This window comes from Rhinoraja longicauda, chromosome 32 (genome assembly GCF_053455715.1).
Source record: "Rhinoraja longicauda isolate Sanriku21f chromosome 32, sRhiLon1.1, whole genome shotgun sequence".
In the NCBI taxonomy this organism is placed as follows: domain Eukaryota; kingdom Metazoa; phylum Chordata; class Chondrichthyes; order Rajiformes; family Arhynchobatidae; genus Rhinoraja; species Rhinoraja longicauda.
In genome coordinates, this window is record NC_135984.1 from 28,611,751 (window position 1) to 28,638,369 (window position 26,619).

A 26,619-nucleotide genomic window follows, 5' to 3' on the forward strand; every position below is an offset into this window, starting at 1 on the left:
AATATTCATACCGCTGGGGTGTAAGCTGCCGAAGCGAAATATGAGGTGTTGTTCCTCCAATTTGCGCTGGGCTTCATTTTGACAGTGGAGGAAGCCAGGACAGAAAGATCAGTGTGGGAATGGAAGGGGGAGTTAAAGCATTTAGCAACCGGGAGATCAGGCAGGTTTAGGCGGACTGAATGGAGGTGTTCAGCGAAACGATCATCGAGCCTGTGCTTGGTCTTGCCGATATATCGGAGTCCACATCTGGAACAGCGGATACAGTCGATGAGGTTGGAGGAGATACAAGTGAACATCTGGCTCACCCGAAAAGACTGTCGGGGTTCTTAGACGGTGTCGAGGGGGGAGGTATAGGAACAGGTGTTGCATCTCCTGCTGTTGCAGGCAAAAGTACCTGGGGATGAGGTGGTTTGGGTTGGAAGGGACGAGTTAACTAGGGAGGTACGGAGAGAACTGTCTTTGAGGAAAGGGATGGAGATGGGAAGATGTGGCTAGTGGTGGGATCCCACTGGAAGTGGCGAAAATGCTGGAGGGTTACGTGTTGTATGCGACCGCGATGAGATAAAAGGTGAGGACTAGGGGGACTCTGTCCCTGTTGCAACTGGGGGTAGGGGGAGCAAGAGCAGAGCTGCGGGATATGGATGAGACCCTAAACTAAACTGCTGGCTGACCCCATGAGTTACTCCAGCATCTGCAGTTCCCTGTGTCAACATGACTTGGAAATATACTGCCATTCATTAATTGTAAAGTACAAATTCTGGAACATCTGATCCAATAGCGTTACCAGAAGGTTCCCGTGTGGTAGTTCAAGGCAATAAATGTTGGATTCACTGATACATTAATAGTAATGCAAGTTTAAATATGGCTAACATAACATGTTATGTAGGAACCCATTACTTTACCCAATGGAACTGCAGCACGTGGTGTTTGATAAATTTAACTGCTTTCTTCAACAAAGACGTACCTTGATTCAACAATTTCTTCCTCCTCCTCCTTATCGACATTTTCAAGATCAGACTCTTCAGAACTCACATCATCGATTTTGTTCTGGGGACAGCACACATACTCGGTGCCATGGAACCTGTCGATGCCACATGGAAGCAACATCCCATAGGTGTGCAGAATCATAGTCTCAGCAACACATGCCTGAAACACAAGGGCATCGACAACTGAGATCCACAAACAACTGGAATGTGCAAATCTTATGTGTTCAACTAAATAGCCGCATTAATAAACGACTGGTTAGTGATAATTCCGGTAAGCCATCAAAATTTTAATTAAGGCCAACACCAAATGAAAAGATAACCAATTTATAATTGGACTCAGCCACCTAAAATGTTGCTGAACCCGAATCTACAAATACCATTACCATGAAATTCTAGCCCTAGACATGTCTGATTCTGCTGTAATTGAGCAATTATCCACCTGACAACTCCCTTAGCTCCCTCACACTGCGTTCATAGAGAACAGAAGCAAACCCTTTAGCCCACAGTCTGCACCAACCATCATCCACCCATTTTGCACCAACCTGGCTTCAATCCCAATGTTTATTCACCCTAACATTCTCATTAACTCTCATTAACTCCCCCCAGATTCTACCACTCCCCTATGGTGCCAATATAGCCCATCAACCTGCCAACCTGTGTGCATTTGGGATGTGGAGAAAACTAGAGCACCTGGAGAAAACCCAAGCAGTCGCAGAGAGCATGGTGAAAAATCTACCTCAAGTCAGGATTGAAACTGGGTCTCTGGCACTGTGAGGCAGCAGTTCTATGAGCTACATCTTGTGTAGTCCAAATACTCTTATTAGCTTTTCCAACCATAGCTGTTGGATAAATGTTTTAATCAGGGTACAATTTCAAAGCTAGAGCTTTGGAGTAGGAAAAAAAGAGCACCAGGTTATATTTATCACTATTACTCATTCACCAGTTTGGGATTTTTCTTTCTCTGCACTGAATTTAAAAGGAGACAATACCCAAAGTTATCCAGGCATTTCCACATGTCAGACTATTGACTGATGACTACGACAAACCTACCAACTTCCAGTTATCTGGACTATACTTCCTCCCACCCTGTCCTACAGACACCATACCCTACTCTCAATTCCTCCATCTCTGCCTCACCTGCTGCCAAGATGAGGCTCTCCTTTCCAGAACATCCAAGGGATCCCTCACACATGTCTGGGCCCTGCAGTCCAGCTCTCTTGCTCCTCCTCAAGCCCATACGGAACAAAGATAGAGTTGTCCTGGCCCTTACCTTTCACCCCACCAGCCTCCTCATCCAACACCTCAGTCCCTGACAGTTCTGTCGCCTTTAATGTGATCCCACCACCAGTCACATCTTCCCATCCCCACTGATTTCCACTTTCTGTAGCGATCATTCCCTCCCAATTCCTTGTTTCACTCAATCCTTACCACCCAAACCACCCCTCCTCAGGCACTTTTCCCGGCCAGTGCAGGAGACGTAACAGTGCTGAGACTTTGGCTCGTGAGGCTTCAGCCAAGTGGCTGGGTGGAAGGGGACGGCAGGATAAGGTCAGTTTTCTTTTTGTGACTCTTGCTTGAAGTAGGTGCAGTGGAGATGCAGTTAGGGCACTGGTATTATCCTCCTTCAGGTTGTAGGCAGTTAGGGGAACTTCCATTGCCCCTGAAGACTACACCTGGGGCTGCAGCTTCTGACTGACCGCTGGAGGGAACTGGAGCTATGGTGGCAGAACGTCTCAAGATCGCCCGTAAGTGAGACTAACGTAAATAGTGTTTCAGTGAGGTGGTCACACCTAGGATATGGGCAGAAAGTAGTTGGGTGACCACCAAGAAAGGCAGAGAGTGTAGCCCTGTAGCCATCCCCCTCAGAAACAAGTGTAACCTTTTGGAAGGAAACTGGGGAGGTAGCGGGGGGAGGGGAAAGAGAGGGGATGACTGTAGAGAGGAGAGCACCAGAGCTGGCTTTGCGGCTCAGCATGGAAGGGCAAAGTCAGACAGGACCAGTGATAGGAGACACATGAATTAGGGGGCCGACAGGTGATCCTGAGACTCCAGGATGGTGTGTTGCCTCCCTGATGCCAGGGTCCAGGATGTCTTGGAGAGGCTGAATGACATTCTCAAGGAGGAAGGGGGGTAGCAGCCAAAGGTTGCTGACGTTGACACTTGTGAAATTGGTAGGGAAAGAGATGAAGTCAAGCAGAGTGAATATAAGGAGTTAGACAAAAGATTAAAAGGCAGGACCTCGAGGATACTAATTTCAGATTACTCCTGGAGCCACATGCTAGTGAAAGTAGGAATAGACATTTTCGGATCAATTAATGCATGGCTGAGGGGTTGGCGCAGAGGGCAGGGTTTTAGACTTTTGTACCTGAACTGGAGAGGGACCGATATAGGTTGGTGGCAGAGTAGGAGGTTTGGTGGGACAGTTCTGTTTGTGGATTTTAAGGAGAAGGTAAAATCGGGCCGTGCGGGGCTGGGGAACGATAAGATTGGAGGTTGGTGGGAGGCTGGTACCGAGGTCAATGACAGTGGACAAGATAGGCAGGAGCACGGCAGAGAGTGAGGAATGACGGTTGAATTCAATTGCATTGATTCTAATGCTAGACGCCAGACAGTTATGGCGGATGAACTCAGGCCATGGACAGGTACACGTGACAAGAACGTTATCACCATTATGGGAATCTGGCTAAGGGAGAAAAACATACACGCAAGGAGATGGTAGGCAACTGCATGACTAATAGGATTGTCATAGTAGAAGGTTTTAACTTTCACAATATAGACTGGGACTGCTATGGTCCCAAGGGCTTTGATGGGGAGGAATTTATCAAATGTGTTCAGGAAAGTTTCCTTTGGCAATATGTAGAGGGCAAAGGGCAAGGGAGAGGGCAAAGCTTGACCTACCCTTTGGAAATTGGGAAGGGCAATTGACTGAAGTCTTGGTTGGTCAGATTTTTGGGACCAGCGACCAAAGTTCTATTAGCTTTAAAATAATAGTGGATAAGGACAGTGCAGGCCCACAAGTTAAAGTTTTGAATTGGGGCAAGGTCAACTTTGACCTTCTTGGGCTGCTGGGCTTTGTGTGGTGAGGGAGGTCCCACTGGGCTCTCAGTTACAGGGCTCCAGGATTCTGACCCGTCCCCGGGCAGTAACATCAATGGCGGACACCCTTACTCGGTTATTGCGGACAATCTGCAACAAGGACACCATTCCCCCTGTGGTCCATTATAATGAGCTTTATCTGTAATTCCAATTAGAGTGCGGAGATTGTTGATGCAGGCACTTGCCAGAGTAAGTAGTTGAAGCAGAAACTATAACAGCATTTAAAACAAATACATGGATTGCAAAGGTTCAGAGGGATATGGTCCCAACGTAGGCAAATGGGATCAGTTTAGATGGGGAATCTTGGTTGGCATTGGTTGGACTGAAGGGCCTGTATCCATGATGCATGACTCTATGACTAGAGTGAGGGACAAGGCAAATAGGATAAGGAAGCCTGGATGACAAGAGATATTGAGGAAAAAGGGAGGTGGCTTGGGTCAGATATTTAGGACCAAACCAAACCCTGGATCAGTATAGTGGACTGAAAATGCATACTTAAGAAGGAAATCAGGAGGGCAAAAAGAGTGCATGAGATCGTTCTGGTAGAGAAGTTTAAGGAGAATCTTAAGTGATTTGTATGTATTGTGGAAAATAGGGTAACTTGGCCCTTCAGAAATCAAAGTGGCCTTCTATGTGTGCAGTGGCAGGACATAGGCAAGCTCAATGAATATTTCTCCTGTTTTTACCATGGAAAATGACAAGACTAGGTGGATACAGCTGAAGGGTGTTTTGATTGGAAGATGGGTGAAGCTGGGGAGTAGTGTGAATTGTGAGGAAGATGCAATAAGGCTGCAGGGTGACTTGGACAGGTTGTGTGAGTGGGCGGATACATGGCAGATGCAGTTTAATGTAGATAAGTGTGAGGTTATACACTTTGGAAGTAAGAATAGAAAGGCAGATTATTATCTGAATGGTGTCAAGTTAGGAAGTGGGGATGTTCAACGAGATCTGGGTATCTTAGTGCATCAGTCACTGAAAGGAAGCATGCAGGTAGAGCAGGCAGTGAAGAAAGCCAATGGAATGTTGGCCTTCATAACAAGAGGAGTTGAGTATAGGAGCAAAGAGGTCCTTCTACAGTTGTACCGGGCCCTGGTGAGACCGCACCTGGAGTACTGTGTGCAGTTTTGGTCTCCAAATTTGAGGAAGGATATTCTTGCTATTGAGGGCGTGCAGCGTAGGTTCACTAGGTTAATTCCCGGAATGGCGGGACTGTCGTATGTTGAAAGGCTGGAGCAATTAGGCTTGTATACACTGGAATTTAGAAGGATGAGGGGGGATCTTATTGAAACATATAAAATAATTAGGGGATTGGACACATTAGAGGCAGGAAACATGTTCCCAATGTTGGGGGAGTCCAGAACAAGGGGCCACAGTTTAAGAATAAGGGGTAGGCCATTTAGAACGGAGATGAGGAAGAACTTTTTCAGTCAGAGAGTGGTGAAGGTGTGGAATTCTCTGCCTCAGAAGGCAGTGGAGGCCAGTTCGTTGGATGCTTTCAAGAGAGAGCTGGATAGAGCTCTTAAGGATAGCGGAGTGAGGGAGTATGGGGAGAAGACAGGAACGGGGTACTGATTGAGAGTGATCAGCCATGATCGCATTGAATGGCGGTGCTGGCTCGAAGGGCTGAATGGCCTACTCCTGCACCTATTGTCTATTGTCTATTGACAAAGGCTGGAAATGAAAAGGATACAAAAGGGCATAAGATAAGGAGAGGAGTCAAGTGTAACGCCAGTGGGACAGGTATAGATGGAGCGGGACAGGTATAGATGGAGCGGGACAGGTATAGATGGAGCGGGACAGGTATAGATGGAGCGGGACAGGTATAGATGGAGCGGGACAGGTATAGATGGAGCGGGACAGGTATAGATGGAGCGGGACAGGATGGGGGGGAAAGAGGGGCAGGATAGCGGGAGAAATAAGTGCACATCTCTTCCATTGCCATTGAGACCACACGCAAACTGGAGGAATAGCACCTCATATTCTGCTTGATTTGCCTACAATCCAACGGTATGGACATTGAATTCTCCAATTTTAAGTAATAGCCTTCCTTCACCCCCTCTCTCTGCTCACTGCCACCCAACCCCCCTTTCCAACCCTGGTGGTTTCTCCCACTATCTCGACCCCTCCATCTATATCCCTCCCTCTGGCTTTATATTTCACTCCTCTCCTTACTTGACACCCTTTTGTCTCTCTTTCCTTTCAAGCCTTTGTCCACCCATCTCTCAATTGAACCCCGATCACCTGAGTTATAAGGAGACTGGATAGACTTGGACTGCTTTGAACAGGTACATGGATGGGAAAGGTTTAGAAGGATGTTCTGATAAAGCCTCAGATCTTGCACTCTGATATGCAAATACTAGTGTTGCTGCACACTGAAGATTGACTCTAAATTATGCTGTGTAGTTGCAATGAGAAAGATTGAGATAGGTGTTGGGGCTGCCTTGTTTGATAATTAATATATTGTAGATCTATTAGTAGATATCAAAAGTAGATACTTGCATGCCACAACAAAGGTGATTAATTTTGTCGGGCAGCAAATAGAGAGTTGTTGCACAGTCCCACCCAACTGACGAAGTCTGAGGCATTACTCAAGTCAAAGCCAGCCATGTTCTTTTGGGAAGATCAGGAAAGTTTCCCTGAAAGAGTGCCTGGTGACTATGTCTGTGGGAATCATGTCCAGCTGTAACCTCTGACTTGACGGCAGAGAGCAGCAGGAGCAGTAGTTAGACTTGCCGAGGAATGTCCTCAATATTGCTTGGTGACCAGTACCAGGTGTAGGCAATGGGTAACAGGGAGACCACCAGGAACAGCAGAAGGAGTAGACATGCAGTGTGTAATTCCTCTGCAGCCATTCCCCTTTTGGTAACAAGTAAATCCTTTTGGGTACTGTTAAAGGGGATGGCCTTGCAGAAGAGAGCAGCAGCAGCAGTCAAGGGTTGCAGTGAAGGAGGGAGGGGGAGGGGGGAGTGGAGGAAGGAGGGGGATGGAGGGAGGGAGGGAGGAGGAGGGAGGGAAGGGGTGGAGGGAGGGAGAGGGAGGGAGGGGAGTGGGGGGGGGAGAGGAGTGTGGGGGAGGAGAGGGTGCTGCACCAATGCAGGAGAGTTTTGGGCACAACGGGTCCACTTGGTCTAGTTTATACTAATGATGTGAATGTGAGTCCCGTTGGAGGAGGGCGGTCAGGCGCTGGTCTGCATCCGCACTCAGGTGGCGGCCCTCCGACTCAGGACCCTGCGGAGGTACATGTATTCCGAGTGCCCTCCCAGATGGCAAGCGCTGGCCATGTACATTTTCCGCCAGGGGGGCTCTCGGCTCCTAGCGGTGGGCATGAGTCAGCGCGCTAGGCAGGAGTTGCCTGGCTTTTACCGCGATCTCAAAGAAAGGCAGGAATTTGGTCACCTTCAGCCAGGGCGCTGCTCCTCAGGGGGAAGGGGGTGCTGGTTCCCTCAAGGGGAAGGGGGGCCGGTCCTCACCCTGTCACGGTGGGTGTCGAGGAGAGGCGGAGCAATTCCGACTGGGCTTACCATCGCTCCGTCGGAATTGCTCATAGGACCCACGGCCTGGGTCCCTTCCCGAGAGCCGGCCCCACGCAACATTTCCCAGATGCCCAGCGTGCCGCCTTTCCCAGATGCCCAGCGTGCCGTTGAGAGGCGCATATTGTACAGGTTACTCCTGCACACTCTCCACTTCCTCGCTCTCGTCTTCCGTCCGGACACGCCCTGGCCACCTGACGGCGGGAGCGGTCCCCAGTGGAGGTCTCCCCCTTTACATCGGGGACCTGGGGTGGAGAGTGTTGCATAAGGCTGTGGCCTGTAACAGATACTTGAGCCGGTTCACGGACTCGGCTGCCACCTGTCACTTCTGCGGCGAGTAGGAGACCGTGTACCGTTTGTATATAGAGTGCGTGAGGTTGCAGCCCCTGTTCGAGTATCTGAAGGGGCTGCTCCTCACGTTTTGGCTCCATTTTAGCCCAACGCTTCTGATTTTTGGGCACCTGGTTCAGAGGGGGGAGGGTCGGGAGGGGGGAGGCGGTCTCCCTGTCGGTCTGCTCCAAGATGGCCATCCGCGGGTCCAGGCAGCGGGTAGTCGACGGTCGCCCCTTTTCTGGGCTTACGTCCATGCCCGTGTGTCCCTGGAGAGGGACCAAGCGGTGTCGACGGGGACGATGGAGGCCTTCCGTGAACGCTGGTCGCCGCGGGAGGTCGAATGTATTCTTGACAAAGTGGGCGGGATTTTAATTTGATATTTGTTGTTTTTGTAAACTGCCGATATAGGCAGCTTTTGATTTGATCACATTACCACTTTGTATGTTTGTTTTGTTTTTGGAATAAAGTATTTGAAATAATAATTTAAAATTTTAATTTTTAAAAAAAAAGATGTGAATGTGAGTACAAGGTTGTGGATGACACTAACACTGGTGATCCCATCAACAGTCAAGAAGGTTATCTAGGATTACAACAGGATCTTTTATCAACGAGGTCAAACGGCCGAGCAATGGCAGATGAAATTTATTTATAATAAATAAATATGAAGTATGGCATTTTAGTTTAGTTTAAAGATACAGTACAAAAACAGGCCCTTCAGCCCACCGAGTCCTGACCAACCAGCGATCCCCGCATATTAACACAAGTCCACACACACTAGGGACAATTTACACTTGTACTAAATATACAAACCGAAGCCAATTAACCTACAAACCTGTACATCTTTGGAGTATGGGAGGAAACCGAAGATCTCGGAGAAAACCCACGCGGTCATGGGGAGAACGTCCAAACTACGTACTGACAGCATCCATAGTCGGGATTGAACCTGGGTCTCTGGCGCTGCAAGCACTATAAGGCAGCAACTCTACCGCTGCGCCACCGTGCCGCCCATTTGGTAAGACAAACCAGGGCAGGGTTTCACAGTAGATGGTAGTGCCCTGGGGAGCATTGTAGAGCAGATACCTTGGGATGCAAGTACATAGTTCCATGAAAGGAGTGACACAAGTCTTTACTTTAGGCTGAAACTGAAACTTTACAGATACAGCGCCTAAACTTGCCCTTCAGCTCACCGAGTCCACACCAACCAGCAATCACCCATACACTACCACGAAAGACAAACTAGGCACAATTTACAATTTTCCCAAAGCCGATTAACCTACAAACCTGTATGTCTTTGGAGTGTGGGAGGAAACCGGCGAAAACCCACGCGGTCACAAGGAGAACGTACATACAGCCACCACCCATAGTCAGGATGGAACCCGGGTCTCTGGCGCTGTAAGCCAGCAACTCTACCGCTGCACCACCATGGTGAACCGTCAGGGTAGTGAAGAAGGCATTTGGCATGCTTGCCATCATGAGGCAGAGTACTGAGTACAAGAGTTGGAATATCATGTTACAAGACATTGATACGGCCACAGTTGGAATACTGTGTGCAGTTCTGGTCACCCTGCCATCCCCATTTTGTTCTTACCGCTTTAGCAACCATCTGCCAGTACTGGTGACTCCGACACTCATCCATGCGTTCTTTGTGGAAGAAACGGCATTTTTCAGGAACGAGGAGCACATCGCTCACAAACTCACCCACTGGCAAGAAAAATAAATGAATTAGTATTTATATTCCCAGAAAGAACTATAGAGACAAGTTTTCAAACATCTAAAGAAGGTCACACAAATGAATAAACACATCACAGATTTTGAAAACCCATGGTAACATGGTACGGCAATTTCAAAACCTTTTGGGGGCTAATTGCAAAGTTCTTTCATAGACGTGACAAAGGCATGGTGAATCCACACAGCCTACTTCTGTGCTTCACAATTCGATGAAATTCCAAGATACCAAAAATAAGCTTTTGCAAAGTTCCCTAAATCCAGGTTACAAATTTTGCAGAATTGAGAGATTGTATTAAAATATGTCAATTGCCATTTTTGTGTTCATTAAAATAAACTGGCTCATATCTTTTGAAGACATAAGTAGTTTCATCAAAGGGGCGAGAGGACAGAGCATAAAATGCTTGGCTCTGGGCCATTACACTCAACTTGTTGACATTGACCAAAACCAAGCCAATTTAAGTTACACCAACTCCATTTCTATTTGGCTGTAACTATGAAGATTAAGGGTCTTCAAGTACTATTCCAGGAACTCTGTAAATGTGCTCAGTATATATGCTTACAACCGTATTCAGATGGTGACTAGCCCCCACCCCCCTCTCCCAATACCTTTTCACTCCTTCTACCAACAAGACTATACCACCTTTTCTCACAAGGTATGGAGCTTTGCACCAATAGAGATGTTTTCATGATAATCTGGTAGACAATAGACAATAGGTGCAGGAGTAGGCCATTTGGCCCTTCGAGCCAGCACCGCCATTCAATGTGATCATGGCTGACCATTCACAATCAGTACCCCGTTCCTTCCTTCTCCCCATACCCCCTGACATACCCCTATCATTAAGAGCTCTACCTAGCTCTCTCTTGAAAGAATCCAGACAATTGGCCTCCACTGCCTTCTGAGGCAGAGAATTCCACAGATTTACAACTCTCTGACTGAAAAGGTTTTTCCTCATCTCCGTTCTAAATGGTCTACCCCTTATCCTTAAACTGTGGCCCCTGGTTCTGGACTCCCCCAACATTGGTAACATGTTTCCTGCCTCTAACGTATCCAATCCCTTAATAATCATATGTTTCAATAAGATCCCCTTTCATCCTTCTAAATTCCAGTGTATACGAGCCTAGTCGCTCCAGTCTTTCAACATACGACAGTCCCGCCATTCTGGGAATTAACCTAGTGAACCTACGCTACACTCCCTCAATAGCAAGAGTGTCCTTCCTCAAATTTGGAGACCAAAACTGCACACAGTACTCGAGGTGCGGTCTCACTAGAGTCCTGTACAACTGCAGAAGGATCTCTTTTCTCCTATACTCAACTCTTGTCATAAAGGCCAACATGCCATTAGCATTCTTCACTGCCTGCTGTACCTGCATGCTAACTTTAAGTGACTGATGAAGAAGGACACCCAGATCTCTTTGTACTTCCCCATTTCCTAACTTGACACCATTCAGATAATAATCTACCTTCCTGTTCTTACCACCAAAAGTGGATAACCTCACATTAAACTGCATCTGCCATGCATCTGCCCACTCACACAACCTGTCCAAGTCACCCTGCATCCTCATAGCATCGTCCTCACAGTTCACACTGCTACCCAGCTTTGTGTCATCCGCAAATTTGCTAATGTTACTTTGAATCCCTTCATCTAAGTCATTAATGTATATTGTAAATAGCTGCGGTCCCAGCACCGAGCCTTGCGATCCCCCACTGGTCTGCCTGCCATTTTGAAAGGGACCCGTTAATCCCTATTTTTTGTTTCCTGTCTGCCAACCAATTTTCTATCCATGTCCATACCCTACCCCCAATACCAGTAGTTAAGAGTATAATCATATAAACATAGAAAATTGAGCCTTTCAATATATCATCCAGAATCAGTACCCTGTTCCTGCTTTCTCCCCATATCCCTTGACTCCGTTAGCCCTAAGAGCTATATCTAACTCTCTCTTGAATACATCCAGTGAATTGGCCTCCACTGCCCTCTGTGGCAGAGAATTCCACAGATGCACAACTCTCTGGGTGAAAAAGCTTTTCCTTGCCTCAGTCCTAAATGGCCTACCCTTATTCTTAAACTGTGACCACTGGTTCTGGACTCCCCCAACATCGGGAACATTTATTCTGCATCTAGCCTGTCCAATCCCTTAAGAATTTTACATGTTTCTATAAGATTCCCTCTCATCCTTTTAAATTCCAGTGAATATAAGCACAGTCGATCCATTCTTTCATCATATGGCAGTCCCGCCATCCCGGGAATTCTGGTGGACCTACGCTGTACTCCCTCAATAGCAAGATTGTCCTTCCTCAAATTAGGAGACCAAATACTCCAAGTGCAGTCTCATCAGGGCCCTGTGCAACTGCAGTAGGACCTCTTCACTCCTATACTCAAAGCCTCTCAATATGAAGGCCAACATGCCATTAGCTTTCTTCACTGCCTGCATGTTTCAGTGATTGATGTATCCCTTTCCTGCCTTCTCCCCATACCCCCTGACTCCGCTATCATTAAGAGCTCTATCTAGCTCGCTCATGAAAGCATCCAGAGAATTGCCCTCCACTGCCTTCTGAGGCAGAGAATTCCACAGATTTACAACTCTCTGACTGAAAAGGTTTTTCCTCATCTCCGTTCTAAATGGTCTACCCCTTATCCTTAAACTGTGGCCCCTGGTTCTGGACTCCCCCAACATTGGTAACATGTTTCCTGCCTCTAACGTATCCAATCCCTTAATAATCATATGTTTCAATAAGATCCCCTTTCATCCTTCTAAATTCCAGTGTATACAAGCCTAGTCGCTCCAGTCTTTCAACATACGACAGTCCCGCCATTCTGGGAATTAACCTAGTGAACCTACGCTACACTCCCTCAATAGCAAGAATGTCCTTCCTCAAATTTGGAGACCAAAACTGCACACAGTACTCGAGGTGCGGTCTCACTAGAGTCCTGTACAACTGCAGAAGGATCTCTTTTCTCCTATACTCAACTCCTCTTGTCATAAAGGCCAACATGCCATTAGCATTCTTCACTGCCTGCTGTACCTGCATGCTAACTTTAAGTGACTGATGAAGAAGGACACCCAGATCTCTTTGTACTTCCCCATTTCCTAACTTGACACCATTCAGATAATAATCTACCTTCCTGTTCTTACCACCAAAAGTGGATAACCTCACATTAAACTGCATCTGCCATGCATCTGCCCACTCACACAACCTGTCCAAGTCACCCTGCATCCTCATAGCATCGTCCTCACAGTTCACACTGCTACCCAGCTTTGTGTCATCCGCAAATTTGCTAATGTTACTTTGAATCCCTTCATCTAAGTCATTAATGTATATTGTAAATAGCTGCGGTCCCAGCACCGAGCCTTGCGATCCCCCACTGGTCTGCCTGCCATTTTGAAAGGGACCCGTTAATCCCTATTTTTTGTTTCCTGTCTGCCAACCAATTTTCTATCCATGTCCATACCCTACCCCCAATACCAGTAGTTAAGAGTATAATCATATAAACATAGAAAATTGAGCCTTTCAATATATCATCCAGAATCAGTACCCTGTTCCTGCTTTCTCCCCATATCCCTTGACTCCGTTAGCCCTAAGAGCTATATCTAACTCTCTCTTGAATACATCCAGTGAATTGGCCTCCACTGCCCTCTGTGGCAGAGAATTCCACAGATGCACAACTCTCTGGGTGAAAAAGCTTTTCCTTGCCTCAGTCCTAAATGGCCTACCCTTATTCTTAAACTGTGACCACTGGTTCTGGACTCCCCCAACATCGGGAACATTTATTCTGCATCTAGCCTGTCCAATCCCTTAAGAATTTTACATGTTTCTATAAGATTCCCTCTCATCCTTTTAAATTCCAGTGAATATAAGCACAGTCGATCCATTCTTTCATCATATGGCAGTCCCGCCATCCCGGGAATTCTGGTGGACCTACGCTGTACTCCCTCAATAGCAAGATTGTCCTTCCTCAAATTAGGAGACCAAATACTCCAAGTGCAGTCTCATCAGGGCCCTGTGCAACTGCAGTAGGACCTCTTCACTCCTATACTCAAAGCCTCTCAATATGAAGGCCAACATGCCATTAGCTTTCTTCACTGCCTGCATGTTTCAGTGATTGATGTATCCCTTTCCTGCCTTCTCCCCATACCCCCTGACTCCGCTATCATTAAGAGCTCTATCTAGCTCGCTCTTGAAAGCATCCAGAGAATTGCCCTCCACTGCCTTCTGAGGCAGAGAATTCCACAGATTTACAACTCTCTGACTGAAAAGGTTTTTCCTCATCTCCGTTCTAAATGGTCTACCCCTTATCCTTAAACTGTGGCCCCTGGTTCTGGACTCCCCCAACATTGGTAACATGTTTCCTGCCTCTAACGTATCCAATCCCTTAATAATCATATGTTTCAATAAGATCCCCTTTCATCCTTCAAAATTCCAGTGTATACAAGCCTAGTCGCTCCAGTCTTTCAACATACGACAGTCCCGCCATTCTGGGAATTAACCTAGTGAACCTACGCTACACTCCCTCAATAGCAAGAATGTCCTTCCTCAAATTTGGAGACCAAAACTGCACACAGTACTCGAGGTGCGGTCTCACTAGAGTCCTGTACAACTGCAGAAGGATCTCTTTTCTCCTATACTCAACTCCTCTTGTCATAAAGGCCAACATGCCATTAGCATTCTTCACTGCCTGCTGTACCTGCATGCTAACTTTAAGTGACTGATGAAGAAGGACACCCAGATCTCTTTGTACTTCCCCATTTCCTAACTTGACACCATTCAGATAATAATCTACCTTCCTGTTCTTACCACCAAAAGTGGATAACCTCACATTAAACTGCATCTGCCATGCATCTGCCCACTCACACAACCTGTCCAAGTCACCCTGCATCCTCATAGCATCGTCCTCACAGTTCACACTGCTACCCAGCTTTGTGTCATCCGCAAATTTGCTAATGTTACTTTGAATCCCTTCATCTAAGTCATTAATGTATATTGTAAATAGCTGCGGTCCCAGCACCGAGCCTTGCGATCCCCCACTGGTCTGCCTGCCATTTTGAAAGGGACCCGTTAATCCCTATTTTTTGTTTCCTGTCTGCCAACCAATTTTCTATCCATGTCCATACCCTACCCCCAATACCAGTAGTTAAGAGTATAATCATATAAACATAGAAAATTGAGCCTTTCAATATATCATCCAGAATCAGTACCCTGTTCCTGCTTTCTCCCCATATCCCTTGACTCCGTTAGCCCTAAGAGCTATATCTAACTCTCTCTTGAATACATCCAGTGAATTGGCCTCCACTGCCCTCTGTGGCAGAGAATTCCACAGATGCACAACTCTCTGGGTGAAAAAGCTTTTCCTTGCCTCAGTCCTAAATGGCCTACCCTTATTCTTAAACTGTGACCACTGGTTCTGGACTCCCCCAACATCGGGAACATTTATTCTGCATCTAGCCTGTCCAATCCCTTAAGAATTTTACATGTTTCTATAAGATTCCCTCTCATCCTTTTAAATTCCAGTGAATATAAGCACAGTCGATCCATTCTTTCATCATATGGCAGTCCCGCCATCCCGGGAATTCTGGTGGACCTACGCTGTACTCCCTCAATAGCAAGATTGTCCTTCCTCAAATTAGGAGACCAAATACTCCAAGTGCAGTCTCATCAGGGCCCTGTGCAACTGCAGTAGGACCTCTTCACTCCTATACTCAAAGCCTCTCAATATGAAGGCCAACATGCCATTAGCTTTCTTCACTGCCTGCATGTTTCAGTGATTGATGTATCCCTTTCCTGCCTTCTCCCCATACCCCCTGACTCCGCTATCATTAAGAGCTCTATCTAGCTCGCTCTTGAAAGCATCCAGAGAATTGCCCTCCACTGCCTTCTGAGGCAGAGAATTCCACAGATTTACAACTCTCTGACTGAAAAGATTTTTCCTCATCTCCGTTCTAAATGGTCCACCCCTTATTCTTAAACTGTGGCCCCTGGTTCTGGACTCCCCCAACATTGGGAACATGTTTCCTGCCTCTAACGTGTCCAATCCCTTAATAATCTTATATGTTTCAATAAGATCCCCTCTCATCCTTCTAAATCCCAGTGTATACAAGCCTAGTCGTTCCAGTCTTTCAACATACGACAGTCCAGCCATTCCGGGAATTAACCTAGTGAACCTATGCTGCACTCCCTCAATAGCAAGAAGGTCCTTCCTCAAATTTGAAGACCAAAACTTCACACAGCTATCCAGGTGCGGTCTCACTAGGGCCCTGTACAACTGCAGAAGGATCTCTTTGCTCCTATACTCAACTCCTCTTGTCATAAAGGCCAACATGCCATTAGCTTTCTTCACTGCATGCTGTACCTGCATGCTAACTTTAAGTGACTGAAGGACATCCAGATCTCATTGTACTTCCCCATTTCCTAACTTGACACCATTCAAATAATAATCTGCCTTTCTGTTCTAACCACCAAAGTGGATAACCTCACATTTATCCACATTAAACTGCATCTGCCATGCATCTGCCCACTCGCGCAACCTATCCAAGTCACCCTGCATCCTCATAGCATCCTCCTCACAGTTCACACTGCTACCCAGCTTTGTGTCATCCGCACATTTGCTAATGTTACTTTTAATCCCTCCATCCAAGTCAGTGATGTCCAAACTTTTTTCAAAGAGGGCCAGATTTGATAATGTGAAAATACCCAAGAGCCCATGCCCTCCCCCACCCCCCCACCGGACCTTTAACTAATGCGCTCCCCACCCCCCCCCCCCCCCCGGACCTTTAACTAATGCCCTCCCCCCCCCGGACCTTTAACCAATGTGCTCCTCCCCCCCCCCCCCGGACCTTTAACTAAGGGCGGCACGGTAGCGCAGCGGTAGAGTTGCTGCTTTACAGCGAATGCAGCGCCGGAGACTCAGGTTCGATCCTGACTACGGGTGCTGCACTGTAAGGAGTTTGTACGTTCTCCCCGTGACCTGCGTGGGTTTTCTCCGAGATCTTCGGTTTCCTCCCACACTCCAAAGACGTACAGGTATGTAGGTTAATTGGCTGGGTAAATGTAAAAATTGTCCCTAGTGGGTGTAGGATAGTGTTAATGTACGGGGATCACTGGGCGGCACGGACTTGGAGGGCCGAAAAGGCCTGTTTCCGGCTGTATATATATGATATGATATGATATGATATATGATATGATAATGCGCTTCCCCCCCCCCCGGACCTTTAACCAATGTGCTCCCCCCCCCCCCCCCCCGGACCTTTAACTAATGCACTCCCCCCCCCCCCCCCGGACCTTTTACTAATGCGCGCGCTCCCCCCCCCCCCCCCGGACCTTTAACTAATGCACTCCCCCCCCCCCCCCCCCGACCTTTTACTAATGCGCGCGCTCCCCCCCCCCCCCCCCGGACCTCGCGTCTCACAATCCGCAGAACGGGCAGCGCTGACCGTCGGGAGGTGTAGTCGCCGTCGCCGTCGCCTCTCCTGGGAGGGGGGGGGGGGAATGCGGCACTCGCCCGACTGACGGGAGCGCCAGCCAATGAGCGTGCGAGGTGAGGAGAGCTGTGCTGCTGCTCCCCCCCCCCCCCCCCGCAAGCCCTCAACCCTGCCGCCGGGAAGTGTAGTCGCCGTCGCCTCTCCTGCTCGCGGCGGGGGGGGGGGGGGGGGGGGGAGGTCGGGCAGCAATGACCGCCGGGAGGTGCAGTCGCCCTTTCCCCTCCCCTCTCCCCTCTCCCCTCTCCCTCTCCCTCTCCCCTCCCCTCCCCCTCTTCCCCTCTCCCCCTCTCCCCCTCCCCTCTCCCCCTCCCCCTACCTTCATTCTGTTAGACAGTGCGGGCGGGTCATAAATAATACATTTTAAGACGGAAGCTGCGGGCCGTATAAAATCTGACCCCGGGCCGCGATTGGCCCCCGGGCCGGACTTTGGACATGTCTGATCTAAGTCATTAATGTATATTGTAAATAGCTGCGGTTCCAGTACCGAGCCTTGCGGTACCCCACTAGTCACTGCCTGCCATCTGAAAGGGACCCGTTAATCCATACTCTTGTTTCCTGTCTGCCAACCAATTTTCTACCCATGTCAGCACCCTACCGTCAATACCATGTGCTCTAATCTTGCCCACTAATCTCCTATGTTGGACCTTATCAAAGGCTTTCTGAAAGTCCAGGTACACTACATCCACTGGCTCTCCCTTGTCCATTTTCCTAGTTACATCCTCAACTAGGAAAGACAATGTCAAGCTGGAAAGGGTACAGAGAAGATTTTCAAGGATGTTGCCAGGACTAGAGGGTCCCATCAGTCTACCCAACACCATTTCCTGCCTAATGTGAATTTCCTTCAGTTCCTCCGTTACCCTAGGACCTCTGTCCACTAGTACATCTGGGAGATTGTTTGTGTCTTCCTTAGTGAAGACAGATCCAAAGTACCTGTTCAACTCATCTGCCATTTCTTTGTTCCCCATAATAAATTCCCCAGCTTCTGTCTTCAAGGGACCCACATTTGTCTTAACTATTTTTTTCCTCTTCACATTTTACTATTCTCCTTTATATTCTTGGCTAGCTTACCTTCGTACCTCATCTTTTCTCCCCGTATTGCCTTTTTAGTTATCTTCTGTTGCTCTTTAAAAGAGTCCCAATCCTCTGGCTTCCCGCTCATCTTTGCTATGTTATACTTCTTCTTTTATTTTTATACTGTCCTTGACTTCCCTTGTCAGCCACGGTCGCCTCTTACTCCCCTTCATTTGATTTAGTCAATCTGAAAATGTCAAAATTCCAGACTTTTTTTTGAGGGGGGACACACGACGCTGATATTATAAGCCTTTTCTAGTTTCGTTTTAGTTTTAGTGTTAGAGATACAGCACAGAAATAAGCCTTTATGCAGCATATATGAAATGTACCACAATAATTCAATTACACAATTGCTCTTCATGTTCCTATTAACAAAAACTAGAAATCTTTCTCAACTTCCCTGTATTCTCTTTTGTAATCTTTATTGTTTATGCACACTGTGCACTCATTTTATATTTAATTGTATACATCTTTTTATTCATTCTTGTTATTTTATTGGATTATAGAGCCGCTATAGTGTCAGAATTATGCAGTACAGAAAAGACCTTTGGGCCAATTTATGCTTTCTGGCCAAAGTATCTACCAGAACTGGTCACATTTGCTTGTGTTTGTCCCATATCCCTCTAAACATTTATGCATATCCCTAAACAAATGTATTTTAAACAAGTGTATTCTACTTCTACCACTTCCTCTGGCAGCCCGTTCCACACACTCACCATCCTCTGTGTGAAAAAGCTGATTCTTGGGTCCCCTTCAAATCTTTTCCCTCTCATCATAAAGTTGTGCCCTCTAGTTTAGACTCCCCTGCCCTGGGAAATTGACTGGGACCATTCACCTCACCTTTGCTTTTCATAACTTTCTCAAATCAAACGTTAAGTTGACTTTTCTCAACTGTTCTGACTGATGCCCCATTGCCAGATACAGATTGTTCACCCGACGTTTATCATACGAGATCAGAAAGTACTTTCAAACATACCCTCTTCTTTATTCCTTATTCTTTATTTCTGTCTGGAAGATGAATTTAAATATAAATGAATAATAATCATAAAAAGCTTACATTCATTTTCTTCCACTTTCATTACTGGGTGGTGAGTGGGTAGGTATCGCTAAAGCAATGATTAATCAATTACTCCTGGTCTTCATCCAGGTGAAAGGCCTTGCTCTTTCATATTCTTTTTCCTACCTCCATTACATTCCTAATTAGCAGTACAGTGACTTTAGAGGTTCCTTCCTTACGAGTTGTAGTTTAATTATTTGCATCCCAATAACTCAATTACAGTCCCAATTCAGAGACTTGAACAGATATTTAAAGCACTGGGAGACACAGCAACAAAGCAAATAGAGCTGTCGTCTTATAACACCAGAGAACCAGGTCAATCATGACGTCAGGTGCTGTCAGTGTGAATTTTACACATTCTTCATGTAATGCCTGGATTTATTCCAGTGGTTTTCTCTCACATCCCAAAGATGTACAGGTTAGTAGGTTAATTGCCCTCTGTGAATTGTCCTTGGTGGTAGTGGCATTTACGTTTTTAGAGATACACATGGATATGCAGGGAATGGAGGGTTGTGGATCGTGTGCAGGCATGAGATATTTAGCTTAACATGGTCAGAACAGACATCGTGGTCCAAAGGGCTTATTTCTGTGCTGTACTTTGAGCAAGTGAGTGGGAATCTGGTGGGAATTTATGAGAACGCGGGGAAAATAAAAAATGATGGTAAAATAGAATTACGTAAAAATAAATGGTGAGTGTGAACTCGAAAGGCTGAAACAAATGTTTCTGTGCTGTATCTCTCTATGGATCAAAGATTAGATTGATAAAACGGTGCAGTACCAAAGTCATCCTGACCTGTCCTTTCAGGTAAACAAAAACATTCGATGACTCAATTTAAAAAGCAATAGAATACCATGATAGGCCCTTCAGCCCACGATGTCTGTGCCAACCATGATGCCAAGACCAACTCTTATCTGCTAGAACATTATGCATATCCCACCATTTCTTGCATATCCATGTGCATATCCAAACATCTCTTACATGCCACCAACGTATCTGCCTCCAACATCACCCCAGCAGAATAATCCAGGCAACCACCACACTCTGTGTAAAACCTTACCCCGCACAGCTTTTTTAAACTTTGCCCTCTAGTCCTTGACATTTCCACCCTCTGAAAAAGATTCAAGACTCCCCTAAACTTCCAGTGTTCCAGAGGAAACAATCCAGATCTTTCCAACTACCCTTGGAGCAAATACCTTCTAATGCAGTCATCATTCTGGTAAACATCTTCTGCACCCTTTCAAAATAATCCATATTTTTCCTGCATGCGGTGACCAGAACTGCATGTAGTACTCCCAATGCAACCTAACCAAAGACCTATAAAGCTGCATCATGACTTCCTGATTCTTACACACAATATCCCAGCCAATGAAGGCAAGCATACCGCATGCCTTCTTTACCACTCTATCTACTTGCGTTGGCATTTTCGGGGAGTTATGACTTCAAGATCCCCCCGTACACCAATGCTGTTAAGGGTCTTGCCATTAATTGTATATTTTCCAGAACCAGGGGCCACAGTTTAAGAATAAGGGGTAGGCCATTTAGAATAGAGATGAAGAAAAGCTTTTTCAGTCAGAGTTGTAAATCTGTGGAATTCTCTGCCCCAGAAGGCAGTGGAGGCCAATTCTCTGAATGCATTCAAGAGAGCTAGATAGAGCTCTTAAGGATAGCAGAGTCAGGAGGTATGGGGAGAAGGCAAGAACGGGGTACTGATTGAGAATGATCAGCCATGATCACATTGAATTGTGGTGCTGGCTTGAAGGGCCGAATTGTCTACTCCTGCACCTATTGTCTATTGTCTATTGCTACGGTTACATATGTTGAGGTTAAAAAAAGGGAAATTATACTATTGCATCTGCTGCCACCAGCATTACTCAGCATGCATTTCATAATGCTTATCCGTCAGTTTGAGAGATCCATTATAGAGATTAAGGCCAGTGAATAAAGAGCAGCATCAGGAGATAAAACACAGAACACGTGGGCTGAGTATAAGAACATGAATAGAAAGATTATATAATTTAACTATCTAGCCTACTCCACAAGAGAAAGATCCATGGCTGATTTGATCTTGAGATTCACCTTGTCCAATCCCCATAACTTTAAATTTTTCGTAGCTCAACAATCGGAGTACTGAATATGCATATGAATTAGTGCTCTGGGATAGAGGATTCTAAACATTCAAATCGCAGGAACTCCTCTCATATCTGTCTTATGTGGTTACCCCTTCCCTTAATTCTAAACTCTCGCTTGGGGAAATATCTTCAGCATCAACCGTGTCAAATCCCTCAGAATTCTTAAGTTAACCTCCTATTTTTCGAAACTGAAAAGACTGCAGTCCCATCTTATCAATCCTTTTGCCATATAGTACACCCACCTCATCCAAAGAATAAGTTCAGTGAATCTTCGTTGCTGTGCCACCAAACAATAACATCTGTCCCGAAGATAGACACAAAAAGCTGGAGGAACAGGCGAAAAGGAAAGGTTGAAGTTTTGGATTGAGACCCTTTTTCAGAAGGGTCTCGACCCGAAGCCAGCATCTGCAGTTCGCTCTCACAAATAACATCTGCTCTTGTGGTTAAAGTCATACAAAACCAGGCTTTTTGACCCACCGTGTCCTTACCAACCATCAACCATCTATCTATACTAATCCCATTGATCAGCACTTCACCTCGATGCCGTGGCAATTTAGATGCTCTTCTAGATTCTCCTTTAATGTTCTAAGAGTACCTCCCTCTACGATGTACTCGGGGCACATGACCCAGAGCCAATCACAATCTGGGTAAGACCTTCCTCCAATTTTTTTTAAACCTTTTATCTCTTATTCAAAACCTACTGCCTTATATATAGGATGCTTTTGCTCGTGAAAAGTTTCCAACTGTCTATGTCTTTCATCAGTTTCTAAAGGTCAAATAGTGCCCCCTTCATTCAAAAGAAAACATATCCAGCCATCTCAATTCCAGGCAACATCCTGGTGAACCTCCTCTGCAACCTCTCCAAATGAACTTCTTGAATAAAGGTTTCACAATTGCTGAACTCCACTCATATGCCACCAGAGTCCATCCATCATTCTTGCATTGGAAGCCAACTTTCTGTTTGTCTTTCCAATTACTTTCTCATAGAATATACAATATGGAAACAGGTCTCTCACTATTCACTCCACAACCCACGTCACTGCCCACCCCAGATTCTACCAGCTACCTACACACTTGCTGCGATTTATTATGCCCAATTAACATACCAATCTGCATGCCTTCAGTGTGTGGGAAGAAACGAATAGTCAGAGCAAATCTAGGCAGTCATCGGAAAAAACATGCATATTGCACACAAATAACACCAGACTGGCCTTAGAATATAGAACAGTACAGCACAAGAACAGGCCTTTGAACACAATGTCTGTGAAGAACACAATCTCTGTGCCGAGCCTAACTTCCATCTGCCTGCCTGCCTGCCCATGATTCATATCCCTCCATTCCCTGTATATCCATGTGCCTATTCTGAAGAAGTCTGAAGAAGGGTCTCGACCCAAAACAACACCCATTCCTTCTCTCCAGAGATGCTGCCTGTCCCGCTGAGTTACTCCAGCACTTCACTGTGCCGATTTAAAAGCCTCTTAATTGCCACGATTGTATCTGCCTCCATAACCCTCTCCGGCAGCATGTTCAAGTCACCTAGTGTAAAAAGCTTGCCATGCCATTTCTTTTAAACTTTGCTCCTTTCACCTTAAAGCTATTCCTCTTAGTAATTCAAACACTCTATATTTCTTGTGCAAAGATGCTCAGAATTCCCTGATCAGGAATATTTAATTGGGTCACAGCATTTAAATAAATATTCTGAAATAAACAATAAGTTCGGAAGGTCAGGTCGCATCCGAATAAATTGAATGCAAGAGCATACACCTGACTACAGGTGCTGCACTGTAAGGAGTTTGTACGTTCTCCCCGTGACCTGCGTGGGTTTTCTCCGAGATCTTCGGTTTCCTCCCACACTCCAAAGACGTACAGGTATGTAGGTTAATTGGCTGGGTAAATGTAAATATTGTCCCTAGTGGGTGTAGGATAGTGTTAATGTACGGGGATCGCTGGGCGGCACGGACTTGGTGGGCCGAAAAGGCCTGTTTCCGGCTGTATATATATGATGATATGATGATGATGATATATATATCAGAATGAGAAAGGATAAAATGAATGCTCAGTCTTTTTCCCAGGCTAGAGGATTCTAAAACGAGAGGCTTAAGGTGAGAGGGAGGGGATTTAAGAGGAACGTCAGGGGCAACATTTTCACTGAGGGTAGTCCGTATCCGGAATTAGCTGCCAGAGGATGCTATAAAAGAGGATACAATTGTGACTTTCAAAAGACATTTGGCCAAATAAAGATAAGAAAGGTTAAGTGGGCTGTGGGCCAAATGCAGGCAAATGGGACAAGGCCCAACATGTATGCCAACATGATCGTCATGGCCAAAGGGCCTGTTTCCATGCTGTATAGCTTTATGACTGGAAGCAGTATTAGTCCATTTGATTACTCATTCTTGCTTTGCCGTTAATAAGATCATGGCTGCTCTTTTAACTCAGCACACACTAACCCTAATCTAGGAGAGGCAGGCCATTTGGTCCTTTGTGCATGCTGTACCTTTCTTAAAGATCGTGGCTGTTTTTCTACCTCAATGCCATTTCCCTGCACTACTCTATCTTGATTACCTAAATATTCAGAAAACAGGCAAACTGTTTCAAATACTGACCTTTCTGTCCTGGGCCTCCTCCGTTGTCAGAGTGGGGCTAAATGCACATTGGAGGAACAGCATCTCATATTTCGCTTGGGCAGCTTAAAACTCAGCAGTATGAATATTGATTTTTTTTAGATTTAGAGCTACAGCGCGGAAACAGGCCCTTCGGCCCACCGAGTCCGCGCCGCCGAGCGATCCCCGCACATTAACACTATCCTACACACACTAGGGACAATGTTTACATTTACCCAGTCAATTAACCTACATACCTGTACGTCTTTGGAATATTGATTTCTCTAACTTCAAGTAACCCTTGCATCCCCTCTCTCTCCATCCCCTCCATACCCTAGTCGTCGTACTAGTTTCCCTGTCGTCCTGGTGAGTTCCATTGTCCGGATCTCTTTTTCACCCAGCCCACAACCAACTTTGGGCTTGTTTCCTTTATCACTGATACCTTTTTGCATATCTATCTTTCTTTCTTTCTTCCCTCCTTCCCTCCATCTCTCTATCTCTCTATCTATCTGCCTACCTACTAAAACTCTTGGTTTGTTTGTGTTTATGTGTGTACCATGCCCTCTGCACAGCCAAAACGGTACACGATAGCGCCACAATTTAGGCCCACCCTACTCACCATTCCCCTGTGGTGTGAATAAACCCACTTTTGTTACTTTTTAAAAACAATTTACCTTATCAACTTTAATAAATGCGCCCCCCCCCCGGAGGATCGGCGCCCGTCCCCGTGCCTGACCTTCCTCCCATGCTGCAGCGCGCCGCACAGGCTGTGGCAGAAGGTCCAACAAGACAGCCGTCCCCGCTGCTCCCCGCCGATCGCAGCAGGAGAAATGGGGCCGAGGTCAGTCCCTTCTCCCTATTCACTCTCACCCACCCACGACCCCGGGTGACGCTCCCCGCCTAGCAACGGGTCCATGCCGTCGCCACCATTCCCCACCGCAGATTGCAGCCAAACTGCAGGAGACGCTTCGGCTCCGCATGAGAAACCTGGCCAACGTCACTGCTTTTTCCCTCTCCCCCCTTGATGGCACACGGCCACAGGGGCATTCCCCGCCCGGCAACGGCTCCACGGTTGGGCCGAGGGGGGTGGGAGGGGAGGGGGTAGGGAGGGAGGAAGAGGGAGAGGGTAGGGAGGGAGAGGGGAGGAGGGGTGAAGGGGATGGGGATGGGGATGGTGGTCTGGGGGATGGGGAAGGGGTGAAGGGGATGGGGGAGGGGTGAAGGGGAGGAGGGGGTGCTGCACCAATGGAGGAGAGGTTTGGACCCAATGGGTCCACTTGGTCTATATCTCTCTTTCCCTTTCCCCGACTCTCAGTCTGAAGGGTCTTGACCGAAACGTTAGCTATTCCTTTTCTCCAGAGATGTTGTCTGACCCGCTGAGTTATTCCAGCTTTTTGTGTCTATCCTCGGTTTAAACCAGCATCTGTAGTTCCTTCCTACACGCCATTATTTTTCTGTTTTCTTTTGCTTTGGTGCCTTCAAGATTTATTACACATACTATATATTAATTCTTAAAATATTTGCTATTGCTTAGTTATTGTCAGACCTTTTAATACAATTTCCCAACCTAGCAGAACCAACTCACACCACATGCCTTCTTAGTTTACTTTTTATCTTTATACAAAATTATATTCTGTTGTGGACACTCTTCCCTAAAGGCCTCTTAACAACCAATTACTTATTCAGATTTCTCAATGCACAATCTTAGATCTGAAATAGAGATAATGGGAGCAGGCTATTTAGAAAATGGCTTCCATTAATTCATAGCCACATTATCAATGCTAATTTGATCTATTCAGTTTGATCTAATCAGTCCGAAGAAGGGTCTCGACCCGAAACGTCACCCATTCCCTCTCTCCTAGATGCTGCCTGACCTGATGAGTTACTCCAGGATTTTGTGATACCCTGTTTATATGTAGATTAAAGTCCCTGATGATTATTTTATCTGCCTCTCCTAGATTAGGGTTAGTGTGTGCTGAGTTAGATTTGTTACATCTATATTTTCTGATTTTATTTTGTGTTCTATACAACTGCTGCTGTTTGGGGACATACAGACAGCTTCCAAAAATGTTTTCTGGTCTTCACTCTTTCTTCGCTTCAGCCAAAGAGGTTCTGCTCCTTGATTTTCCAAGATAAGCACCTTTGTCTCAGTGTATTAACCCCATACTTACTGTCAGGGCTGCCCTTTTCTTTTCTCTTTTAGAAGTTAAGTACCTTGGAATATTCAATTCCTAACCTTGGTCACTGTAAGCAATTGTCTGAAAAGGCTAATAGAACATACTCATTTATTTCTACATGCCACTAATTCATCTGTCAGATGAATGCAGAGCCTTGAATTTTGCCATTTTACCATCTTTTCCTAGTTTGGCCATAGAGAAATATTTACTGACAGTCTCTGATTTCCGGTAGCAGTTTTGCTATCCTACACTGTCACATTAGACAATAGACAATTTTAAAAAAAGAAGAAAAAAGGTTCAGGAGTAGGCCATTCGTGCCCTTCGAGCCAGCACCGCCATTCAATGTGATCATGGCTGATCATTTACAATCAGCACCCCATTCCTGCTCTCTCCCCATACATTATATTACTCTTTAAAATTTTACCTCACCAACTA

The 26,619-nt window shown here is 46.2% G+C and overlaps 1 protein-coding gene across 3 annotated transcripts in view; it reads right to left on the bottom strand.

The window, feature by feature from the left end:
- Window positions 1–26,619, bottom strand: part of aplp2 (amyloid beta (A4) precursor-like protein 2) — a 129,702-nt gene that overhangs the window by 55,553 nt on the left and 47,530 nt on the right. For all 3 annotated transcript variants that reach the window (XM_078426841.1, XM_078426842.1, XM_078426843.1), the window contains exons 4-5: window positions 9,534–9,646; window positions 965–1,146 (exon numbers count right to left, since the gene is read on the bottom strand). In XM_078426841.1, the coding sequence (XP_078282967.1) occupies window positions 965–1,146; window positions 9,534–9,646 (295 nt within the window). The remainder of the gene's footprint in view (window positions 1–964; window positions 1,147–9,533; window positions 9,647–26,619) is intronic.